This window comes from Sorghum bicolor, chromosome 1 (assembly GCF_000003195.3).
Source record: "Sorghum bicolor cultivar BTx623 chromosome 1, Sorghum_bicolor_NCBIv3, whole genome shotgun sequence".
Classification (NCBI taxonomy): Eukaryota; Viridiplantae; Streptophyta; class Magnoliopsida; order Poales; family Poaceae; genus Sorghum; species Sorghum bicolor.
Genome location: NC_012870.2, coordinates 8,323,687 through 8,335,604, shown reverse-complemented (window position 1 = coordinate 8,335,604; position 11,918 = coordinate 8,323,687). Strand labels below are relative to the sequence as shown.

The window sequence follows — 11,918 nt, the reverse complement described above, 5'->3', positions numbered from 1 at the left end:
TCGTTGCCCTGTTTTCTAAATTTTAGAGTGTAGGTTATCTGATTTTGTAGTTGGAGGCCTAGATTAAACATATGTCAATACTTCAGAAGGGTAAGTAGACTTTTTCCACATTTGAAAGGTGTTTTTTGGTAGAATCTGTTCATCTGAGTTCAAGTCTTGGTTTAACACGAGTGCTTTTATTTTTCTAAATTTATTTTAGGATTTTATCGACGCTATACTTTTCAGTGGTAGCGATGTTCTTGTCGACGACATGGTGTCTTCGAGACGCCTGTGGTAACTTTGTAAGTTTCGAAATCTGCTATCTCCATTCTTTGGTGGTGTCCATACGAATGAGGTCTATGTACATGTGCTTATAGGGATGAATCTACGTGCGTGTTATGTACCTGTGGTGATGTCGGCGTTGTCCTATACAATTCTAAAAAAATCTACAGCCTTGTTTAGTTCACCCAAAAAAAACAAAAAAATTTCAAGATTTCCCGTCACATCGAATCTTGCGGTACATGCATGAAACATTAAATATAGACAAAAACAAAAACTAATTACACAGTTTGCCTATAAATCACGAAACGAATCTTTTGACTCTAGTTAGTTTATGATTAGATAATATTTATCACAAATAAACAAAAATGCTATAGTAGCAAAATCTAAAAAAATTTGGCATCTAAGAGCATCCCCAACCGTTTTGCATAATTGGTTTGGCAAATGAGGGAGTTTGCCAAGTCTTAAAAAAATATGGCAAAGGTGAAAAGAGGCAATCTCCAATGGTTTGGCATTAATCACTTCGCGCCAATTTTCCAATGCCAAGTGTGAACAGGTTTGGCATATATGCCAATCCTTCCTCTCTTTTTGCCAAGTTAACAAAATTGCAAAGTCTAAATGCCAAACCGTTGGATAAGTGTTTTTAAGACTTTTTTGCAAATACATGAATGCAAAGCTTATTTGCAAAACGGTTGGAGATGCTCTAAACAAGTCCTACTTCTCAAAGTGAAAACACCCTGTTGCCGTTCTGGGAGGCTCGAGCGTTCTCGTTTCTGTTTGCTTTTTCCCACCGCCTCAGCCCTCAAGCCCTCGACTAACGACGTTGCCGACGCCTGGTCCCCGCCACTATCCAGCCTCGCCCCCGCCGCAGCCCACCCCACACCCGCCGCGGCCCACGCGAACCGGACCCGCCCAGCCGCCGCGCACCACACACCCAGTCGAGAGCCCAACCCGACCTGACCCGATTCGAAAGGAGGGTTGTCGCCTCGCGTCGCGTCGTCTCCCTCTGGTTCCGGCGGCTATGGCGGTGGCGGCCCCTGGCCAGCTCAACCTCGACGAGGCCCCGTCATGGGGCTCCCGAAGCGTCGACTGCTTCGAGAAGCTGGAGCAGATCGGCGAGGGCACCTACGGGTAACCCCCCGCCTCTCCCATCCCATCCGCCCTAATCGATCTGGTGATTACTCTACCTGTCTACTCGCCTAATTCCTCGATTCGCTTTTCTCCGCGCCCGCCGCCGGCAGGCAAGTGTACATGGCGAAGGAGACGGGCACCAACGAGATCGTCGCGCTCAAGAAGATCCGCATGGACAACGAGCGCGAAGGGGTGAGTCTGTTCTGTTCTCCCCACTACTTCCTCTCGCGCCTTCGTTGTTCGGCTCTGACCTGGTTGTGTCGTCGCAGTTCCCGATCACCGCCATACGCGAGATCAAGATCCTGAAGAAGCTTCACCACCAGAACGTTATCAAGCTCAAGGAGATCGTCACCTCCCCAGGTGATTACAACCACAAGTAAAATGAATTAGACATGTGTATGCCTACTGGCCTTTTGTCCTCTAGGCTGATGATTGGATTGGGGGGAATTGTTGCAGGTCCAGAGCGGGATGAGCAAGGGAAGCCAAGTATGGCGAGCTCTGTTCTTGTGATTGAGTTCCACTGCTTTGGTTTTTTTTTTGGTTAAGTTAGAGCAGTAGTAATGGTTGCAAAATTGTTGTGTTTTTGAATTAGTTGACGGCAACAAGTACAAGGGGAGCATTTACATGGTTTTCGAGTATATGGACCATGACCTCACCGGGCTTGCTGATCGGCCAGGAATGCGGTTCACTGTGCCACAGATTAAGGTATATAACCACCTATCCAAGTAACTGGCTGTGCTTTGCTTTGGATGTGTCATGGCTTTATCCCTGATGAAATGCCTTGTTCCAGTGTTACATGAGGCAGCTGCTTACAGGCCTGCACTATTGTCATGTCAACCAAGTTCTGCATCGAGATATCAAAGGTCTTAGCTGCACACATCTCTGCTGGGTTTTTCTTGTTTTTCCTTACTCCTATTATTGGTATCTTGTTGAGCTAACATATTGTATTCGATACTTTGTTTGTAGGATCTAACCTCTTGATAGACAATGAGGGTAACTTGAAGCTTGCTGATTTCGGCCTTGCAAGATCATTCTCGAGTGATCACAATGGAAACCTTACTAACCGTGTGATCACTTTGTGGTATAGGTATTGTCTATTTTCACATGTTTTGTTATCGTATTTACAGTTGTTATCGCAAGCTTCTTATTGTCTTCCTGGATTGTGGCTGCAGACCTCCAGAGTTGCTACTTGGAAGCACAAAGTACGGTCCAGCCGTTGACATGTGGTCAGTGGGCTGTATTTTTGCAGAACTTCTCAATGGGAAGCCAATATTGCCTGGAAAGAATGAGGTAGACTTTTTTTTCAGGCCTTCGCGTGTTAGTTTCCCGTTTTTTCAGTATTGCCACTTACCAAATCTGTGAGCCCACAATTTTACTTGAGCCCTTTTGTATCATGCCTTGGTTAAATAAACTGCCAGCTATTAGGTTATGTATGCTGTTTCATTCATGCAATGATCAGCCAAAGCCTTGATCATACGCTGATCAATATATATTATACTTCAGATCTTTAGTGGTCTTGTGGCATAGTTTTCCATCATGGCCTTGATTCTAGTAACTTATAAACGCATCTCCTTCTGATGTTTTGCTATTCTTGCAGCCAGAGCAGCTAACTAAGATCTTCGAGCTTTGTGGTACCCCTGATGACCAAATCTGGCCTGGTGTCACAAAAATGCCATGGTACAACAACTTCAAGCCTCCCCGGCAATTAAAGAGACGAGTTAAAGAATTCTTTAAACAGTGAGTGATACATGACATATATTTGCACCAATATGGCTTCTAAGTCGCCTGATTGTTTGCTCATCCTTCTATATAATTGTAGTTTTGATCGGCATGCGCTGGAACTGTTAGAGAAGATGTTGACTTTAGATCCATTGCAGGTATGGTACATTGTGTGAATTTTACACAAAGTTTTATTTGTTTAATCGTTTGACATTTTTTGGGTGCTATATGTTGTCTGCAAATACCATTTAGATCTGATTTTCACGCCTCAACAAATTTCACCTTTTTAATTATTCAGAGGATATCAGCAAAAGATGCACTTGATGCGGAATATTTCTGGACTGATCCTTTACCATGCGATCCAAAAAGGTGCAATCAAATGACATTTCTTGTTACATTGCCACATATGTCCTTTCTTTCGTTTTCCCCCAATTAACTTCTAATTGTTTGCTTATGCAGCTTGCCCAAGTATGAGGCATCACATGAATTCCAGACTAAGAAAAAGCGTCAGCAACAGAGGCAAGCAGAGGAAGCTGCAAAGCGTCAAAAACTTAATCATCCTCCACCACATTCTCGTTTGCCTCCAATCCAGCAGCCTGGCCAAGCACATCCTCAAATCAGACCTGGCATGCACAATGTGCCTCCTGTGGCAGCTGGCCCAGGCCATCACTATGCAAAGCCCCGAGGACCAGGAGGCCCTAGCCGGTATCCTCAGGGTGGGAATCAAGGGGGAGGCTACAATCCAAACCGTGGAGGGCAGGGTGGTGGCTATGGCAGTGGCCCGTATCCCCAGCAAGGGCGAGGACCTCCTTACCCTGGTGGTGGAATGGGTGGAGCAGCTGGTCCGCGGGGCAGTGGTGCCAGTGGCTATGGAGCTAGCGGGCCAAACTACCAACAGGGTGGCCCATACGGTGCGTCCGGTCCAGGTCGAGGACCAAACTACGCTCAAGGTGGCTCCCGCAATCAGCAACAGTATGGGAACTGGCAATAATATGGCAGGCAGTATCATGCCATTGAGATGTATGTATCTGCAGAACCTCTGCAGTTTAAGCATGTTGTAAGGTGTATGTCATGATTAGTACTGTAATACAGTCCAGATATATCTCAAAAGTGCTGTATATGACTCCAGATGTAAGATTATGATCGAGATATTTTTAGTACTTGAAACCATTGATTCACTTACTGGAAGGATGGCATAGAGATATAGCAGAGTTTGCTAGTAGCCCCATTTTCATGCTTGCATATCCTTTGCCAAAACAAAATGCTACTTAATGTAGCTTCTCTCATATTCTTGCCGTGCGCAAACTTGGAATTGGGGATGAATGGAAGAAGCCTGGATTTCAGAAATGAAACAAATTTGTTATGGTCGTCTACAGTTTTAATATCACTCCAATACTTATCACATCTGTAACTAGTAAAATAGCAGATGATCCAAGAACTCAGTTACAATTTGTTATCACTCCCGGTGCCATTCAGAAGTTTACAACTTCAGTTGCAGTTTGTTATCACTCCCGGTGCCATTCAGAAGTTTACCGCGCCCAGCCTCTTACACAAGGGACTCACATGTCCACAAACTCCACCAACAAACACTTGAGCTTCTAACTTTCTCACTTAGCATAGTTTTTTTTTCCTTATCACAAAACCTACTTATACACAATAATAGTATGCTTTCAGTTCGAGATCACTTTTGCTTCAATCACATTATGAAGCTTAAAACATGTGTTTTGATATGCCTGTACAAACTGTTCGTCATAATCATGTTAGGTGACCTCTTTGTAACATATATGAATACACTTCACCAAATACGTTGCTGCAGCGGATCACAAGATATACAACAAGTCACTTTGAAGTTTGACCATGTCTTATACTGAAAACTAAACCTGCAACCAACTCTACGTCTGAAAACACCCTGTCGCCGTTCTTGGAGCGTTCTGATTGCTTTTGCCTGCGCCTCAACGAACGACGTTGCCAACGCCCGGTCACGCCACGCGCAATCACCTTACTGGACTACCCGGCCTTTTGGCCTCTCCGGTCGCCTCCCACAAAATCTTTCTCTGACCAGGGAGAAGCTAGCATGATTGCGCTATTTCTTTCAGTTTTGACAGCAAACTATATAACCGTTCGAGTTTTCACATATTTGCAACTTTTCTGCAGCAAAAACTATGCTGCCACCGGCCATATAATCAGAGACTTAGTTGCAATTGGTTGAGCAGCCAATTCACAGGGGACAGCATCGCAATCAGTGATGTGGTTTGAGGGGGACAGTTACAAGTAATCAATAGTAACCTACTGCATAAGAGATTCTAGAGCAAGCTATCAGTCAGATCGCTTCACACTCATTGGCCTGAGAAGATTTGGATCTCGCTACCACCTCAATCATGCATCTAAAATCTCACAAGCAGACAAAAAATTATATGCAGGGATTAGTAGAGAGCCCCTAATTGATGGGGAATAGCCCCCCATTTGATGGGAATAGTCGTGGATGCAATTGTGGGTTAGAAAAATCCATGGAGTGGGAGGAGATCAGATGCTTTGGCTAACAAACAAGTCTTTATTGTGCCAACCAGAGCAAGGTAGGCTTCGGTTGACTAATGGAACTTAGTTGTCAAGGCACTTTGGTGTGATGTGCTGTGACACAAAAGAAACTACGATTGCACTATTAGTATTATTTCCTCATAGCTGCAACTACGAGGGAGTTCACACGGAAATTTGGACGTCATGTTGCCATGCTGAAGATGTCAGGTTTCAAGTTCCCAACATATTATACAGTCATAGAGAACTAGGGGATGGGTTATAGGAGTAAGAGCTAAGAATAGTGGATTCATAATTCCAAAAAAACAATTCTACAATGTTTTAGAAATTAAGGATGTATAAGTTTTAACAAATAGTAGGTCACACGACCATTTTTCGGTACACTTGAAATTTATTCTCACTGTTATTTTTGGACAATTTCTGAAACATTGGCTTTACAATTTGATTTATATTATATTAGTCTGTGGAGTGATTAGGATAATTCGACTCCGGCAGAGATATATGTAAAGAACAATTACAATCGCGGTCCATGAACAATCTGTGTAGTTTCTCACCATTAAGAAAAGACAGATCTTTGGCAAGCTGAAAAGACATGTGACCAAGAATTGAAAGCCATGAAAGGTAACAAACGAGCACATTTATTTATTTATTTATTTTTATGCTTGTATGAGAGTAAACAAGAGAGCACAACAACTACACCTTGATCCTGTGACAACAAAACTCACATGTGAAAACTATAAGCAAAGGGCCCATCAAGTGCGGCCAACTTGTAGGACCCTCAAAAAAACAAAGCAAGTGGCATCCCTACAGTACTTCCAAATCAAGGCTTGCAAAGTCCCCCTCAGAGCTGAAAAAAAGATGGCGCCATTTTCTCCACAATTGAAGCTTTTCTGGGAGCAGTGTGATCGAGATTGAGAGGACGGCAAAGGTAGGTGTTTGTGTTTGAGAAACACAATCCTCTCGTGGAAAAACAAGGTGAAAGGGCAACATACTGGCAAAGGGGAGAAAGAAAATTAGGTTTGTAAAAGTCAAACTCCCCGACCTACATAGCAAAGCCCTAGAAAAAGGTTGGTCTCTTCTTTTTTTGTTTTTTTTTTACAATCTGCTCCCTCCCAAAAACATGGAGTGACAAGATCAAACCATGTAAAAAATTGGAGGGAGAGAAAATAGGTTGGTAGGCAACTAGGTAATAATCTCTGCACCCATGCAGCAAAAACCAGTGGAAATGGCTATCTTTGGGGGGGCTCTGTTGGGGACTGCAAGCAACTCTCTTCGGAAGCAAGGCAAGGAATAACCTGATAACCTAACCATTAGCCTCAAATCCTTAAGGCTGATGGGAAAAAGTTGGCCTAGATTAAGCTTGGTCAGAAGCTAAACCCATCAGAAGGATGATTTGAACGCTTGATTTAGCTTCTTGACAATATCCTTGACAGACAAGCAGAAGTCATCACCAGCCTGCGGGAAAAATCGCCAGATCGATGGATTAGCTTCACTTCACATGATGAATGATTAAGTGTGTACTGATGAAGAAGGTATCATGCATGGCAGACAGAGAGAGAGAGTTGTTGGTCGAGCTGACTCACCATGGCCATGATGGTGATGTCGAGGGAGGAGGTGGTGAAGGGGAGCACATTGGTGTTCATGATGGAGAGTCCGAGGCGCTCGATCTCGGAAAGCGCGGCGATGAGCACCCCCTTGCGATTCTCGCAGTGGATCCTGACCAGCACCGTGCGGTCCGACACCCGGGCCTCGATCTCCGGCAGCGTGCCGGAAGCGTCGGTGCCCACGAAGTTCTCGTCGCAGGAGGAGCCCTCGTCGTCGTCGGCGGACAGCTGGGACTTCTTGACCAGCACCGCCGCCTCGACCGGCCTCCGCCGGGCCTCGTCCTCCAGCCCCTTCACCTGGTCCTGCAGCTGCTTCACGTACTTGATCGCGTCGCCGAGCACTGATGCCTTGTCCATCTGCGAGCGAGAGCAGTCAAATCAGTTAGTTGACCGGAACTGGCTGGGGCTGGCTGGCTAGTCGCGCGCTCTCGGCGACGGCGGCATGTCGCCATGGATTTGGTTTTTGGGCGTGCCTATCTATTCTAATCCTACCTTCTTGAGGCCAGGGACGATCTTGGAGAGGGCGATGAAGCGCTGGCTGAGCTTCTCGCGGCGCTTCCGCTCGGCCAAGATGTGGTCCTGGTTCTGCGACGCCGGGCGTGTGGTGGCGGCCGGCGCCTTATTGGCGGCCTCGGCCATGTCGTCGTAGGAACGCTTAGCCGGGAACGGCAGCGCGGCGGCGTCCAGCACCTCCTGCTTCGGCGCCTTGGCGGCCGCCGCCGCGGCGCCGTAGTACGCGGCGGCGCTGGGCGCCTGGTGCGGGTGCGGCTCCGGCTTGGCGAACGCGGCCGCGGCGTGGCCGCCGAAGGAGAGGATGGTCGGCGAGGAGGAGTCCGCGGGGGAGCCCTGCTCCGTGATGCACGAGTCCCAGCTGGTGTTGACCTTGGCCGCCTTGCGCGGGCGGTGCTCGGCCGCCACCGCGGGTTGCTGCTGCTGCTGCTGCTGCGGCATCGTCGACAGCGCCGCCGCCACGGCGTGGTCCACCTCCCCCTGCCCGAACGCCACCGCGATCTGCTGCTCCGTGTACTGCTCTAGCAGCGCGTCCGACTGCCACTGGTGGAAGAAGCTCGGCTCGTCCATCACCTACACGCGCCCGCCAAGAAAGCATCAGGCATATATTCAGCCATAGATGAAGCTGCTGCCATCTGCAGATGAAACTGCAGACTTTCCACCAGTAACGGACACGGCAGACTCACCATGTTGGAGAACCACTGTGTTGCCATCTGCAGATTGCTTGCTTGCTTGCTTGAGATTTGGGACTGGGACGCCTTGTTTCCAAACCAAAATCCAAAAGGACTGCTAGTGCTCTAGGCTACTAGCTGCTTAAAAGCTCAACAAGTCCTGAAGAGACAGCATATGAAACAGATAAAAAAAGAGTTAGACAGGCAGAGGAGATCATCACTGCATTGTGCAGTGAAACTGAATAAACTGCACAAGATGCAAGGAAGAGTAGTGCATCTGATTCTCTATGTGTGGTGTGACATCATGGGACGGTGTGTGAGGGAGGGAGTGCGACCAACACCAACCTGTGGAGATTGGGGAGAGAGAGGGAGAGGGGCCTGTCCTCTGGTCCCTTTCGTTTGCAATTGCACCAATGGAGATGGGGGAATGGGACATGCCGCATCGCCTTATATAACCTCTCGGGCTGGGCTGGGCTGGGCCACACTAATTTATTTTTATATATACGGCCTCTCTCGTCTCTGGGTTGGGTGTGAATGCGGACTACTCGGCCTCTTCTTCTTCCTCCTCTCTCTCTCTTTCCTAGCTTGCATTGCATAATATTGGTTGCTTTGAGCTGCGATTCAACTGTGCAAATGGTGGCTAAAGTATTGGCGTCCTCTTGGTCTACTTGTATGAACGAACGCATAGTTTATTGCTCGCTGGCTCTCTGCCTTGTACTGTACAGCATCATATCCTGGCAGGCAAGTAGGTGATGTTTATTTGATCAAGTTATTACCTCATGATGATGTCAGCGGAGGGATTATTGCTTTCAATTCGATCGGCATTGAGTCGTCGTAGCAAATACTGATTTGTCCTTTTCTACGCTACGCTGTTGTTTTATTTTCTCCCAATGCAAGGTCAAGTGGTAATAATTCAGTGATGGATTAGTTCGTATATATTGTTCTACTAAACTTCATTTGCAGATATGTTTCTAGTGCAAAGTGTATGATGAGATCATGAAACGAGAAGTAAATTATAGGTTGGTTCTCTTTTGAGGTACTCGATCGTTGTGACTTTTGGGAGATATTTTCTCGTCAGCAACCTCCTCCAGTCATATCTCGACAGACGACAACCATTTAAACCGACCTCGATTGTTTTTTCTCTACTATACGCAGAGCACTCATCAGAGCTAAAAGCTGCACAGTCTGGGGATAAACAATATCGCTCCATCGATAGGCAACAATTTAATGGTTTTGTGCAAATTTTGTTTGAGGAAATGATTTGTGCAAATTATTAATTAATGCTCTGGGTGTGTGTATTTTTATTGCCAGAGCAGCCTTTATAGCTTGCCAGGAAAGATGCCTTGGTGGATTATGACTTGGGCCCAACTCACATGGGGGCCAGCCATTAGCTAAAAGTAAAGTACGTATGTATAGTAGTGTTGAAGCATTATGAGTATTAGACAAGAGAAGGATTATCAAATGATGATCTAACGATGGATTAATCAAGAGATTTGCTCGAGATTTGTTCAAGATTTATTTTCAAGATTCGCACAGCGTCGTCTGGGTCTGGGGTGGACTCCCAACCATAGCTAGGTGCGTCGTCGTTGCGCCATTTCGTGGGAAGGATCGGAGAGAGTTGCGCAAATTTTAAAGGGACACTGTTGGAGAAAAGTATGATGCGGCTCCCAACTTTTGGGTAAGACCGTAAGAGTGAGTACATGGACAACTGCTAGAGAGAGAGAATAATTACTTATTTACCACATGCATGTTGGCCAAAGGCTTTAGGTCATGTTTAGTTCCGAAAATTTTTTAGATTTTAGTATTGTAGTGTTTTTATTTTTATTTGCTAAATATTATCCAATCATAGATTAACTAGACTCAAAAGATTCATCTCGTGATTTACAGACAAATTGTGCAATTAGTTTTTGTTTTCGTCTATATTTAATACTCTATGCATGTGCCGTAAGATTTAATGTGACAGATAATCTTGAAAAGTTTTTGGTTTTGGGGTGAACTAAACAAGGCCTATATTTAATTTCTTTGCTGGTGGGGTCCACTTACACGTACGTCGCTTGCATGTTTGGTGAATGGAGTTTCATGTTTTATAGGCACTTTGTGGGGATATGTGTTTTCACACACATCTTTGACTAAATTGTGAGAAAATGTGGATCTCTCTAGTTGAAACAATGCATGATATATGTATTTTTTCCTTGTGACAAGATTGAAACTATGATTTGGCCACAGCAAGGTATAGTAACTACACAATTTTATTTTAGGTTGCACCCGCCGATTATGTGTGATCGATATCAGCCACATCCTTGTGGTACGGTGCAGTTGAACTAATTTGAATTAAACTAAATCCTGTAAATTGTTATTGATGACTCTTAGTGGTTGCCAAACACTTATTTCCAAAACAGCTTCATGGGTGAAGCTGTTTTTCTCCTCATCTCACAAAGACATAAGTTGGATGAAGCTAGAAAAAAAGTAGCTTATTGCAGCTTCTCCCTCATTTCTCTCTCTCAACTATGCATGAAGTAGTTAGTGAAGCTATTTTGCCAAACACTTTTTCCAAAACAGCTCAGCTTCATCTAGAAAGTCACTCATGAAGCTATTTTCTAAAAAAACAGCTTTACTAGTGAAGTTGAGCTGTGCCAAACAAGCCCTGAAACAAACCATTCATTCATGAGAATCAATATATGTGATCCTATGGCCTGTATATATTCATTTGTACTCCCTCCATCCCAAATTATAAGTTATTTTAATTGTTCAGAGAGTTAAAGTATCTCCAATTTAACTAAATTTATATAATAAAATTTATGATACTTCAAATAAGCATCATGACAATATTCATTAATAACATTTTCATATAGTATACTTATTTGATGTCATAAAATATTTGTAATTTTCTCTATAACTTTGGTTAAATTTGAGATGTTTTGACGCGCCAGAAAAGTTGGAATGACTTGTAATTTAGAATAGAGAGCGTAAGTGGGATTGCAGTATATAAAAATAAGTTATGTACACATTTACGATCTTACGTTGCAGAGCACAAATCAGATTATTGGGGCAAAAAAATTTGTTTGCCGTTGCCTAAATGCGAGAGAGCCACTTGACAACTGATGGAGCTACTTGCCGCAAATTGATGCTTTTAGCTTTATCTGTGACACAGCAGAGCATGCATGCATGCAGCAACATAGTGCCACTTATCCTGATAAGGAATCCCATACCTCGAACTTTAGTTTCCCATGAAGGGTACCCATGCTTCCCTGCATCTATCTGATGAATGCGTTTATGCGTGACCTGCAGATCCAACCACCTCGCTTCAATAGCTGCCCCAAGATAAAAACCGAAGAAGGTACGTACAAGAGACCAGGCATATAATATTCACATTATTATTGCATGTGATGATGAGTCGCCTCACCCTCACACGGCCTCACCCTCGCGTACGTAGTCACCTTACCTTTGAGTTTATCGATCCCATCATGGATTGTTTGGGCTTCATTTGGTACTG

General features: G+C 44.9%; 1 protein-coding gene and 1 pseudogene across 2 annotated transcripts; one reads left to right on the top strand and one right to left on the bottom strand.

Annotated features, from left to right (window-relative positions):
• On the top strand, positions 1,055-4,330 carry LOC8059975 (annotated as a pseudogene). The gene is made up of 12 exons (XR_002454657.1): positions 1,055-1,389; positions 1,500-1,581; positions 1,659-1,749; positions 1,846-1,875; positions 1,982-2,094; positions 2,180-2,252; positions 2,356-2,476; positions 2,562-2,679; positions 2,987-3,126; positions 3,209-3,266; positions 3,407-3,477; positions 3,568-4,330. The product of XR_002454657.1 is annotated as a cyclin-dependent kinase C-2 (transcript).
• Positions 6,256-8,924, bottom strand: LOC110436805 (transcription factor bHLH18-like). Its single transcript, XM_021464316.1, has 5 exons — positions 8,771-8,924; positions 8,441-8,585; positions 7,737-8,327; positions 7,224-7,601; positions 6,256-7,095 (listed from the first exon to the last, which is right to left on the bottom strand). Exons 2-5 carry the CDS (start codon positions 8,465-8,467, stop codon positions 7,021-7,023), a joined length of 1,071 nt encoding a protein of 356 aa, XP_021319991.1. The 5' UTR covers positions 8,468-8,585; positions 8,771-8,924; the 3' UTR covers positions 6,256-7,020.

What these genes read in the sequence shown, in the direction of transcription:
- LOC110436805 (XM_021464316.1), bottom strand. Translation starts at nt 8,467, where the DNA reads ATGGCAACACAGTGGTTCTCCAACATG. An exon ending in TCGTCCCTGGCCTCAAGAAG is followed by an intron (nt 7,602 to 7,736) that starts GTAGGATTAGAA and finishes TCTCGCTCGCAG; the next exon opens with ATGGACAAGGCATCAGTGCT. An exon ending in ACATCACCATCATGGCCATG is followed by an intron (nt 7,096 to 7,223) that starts GTGAGTCAGCTC and finishes TTTTTCCCGCAG; the next exon opens with GCTGGTGATGACTTCTGCTT.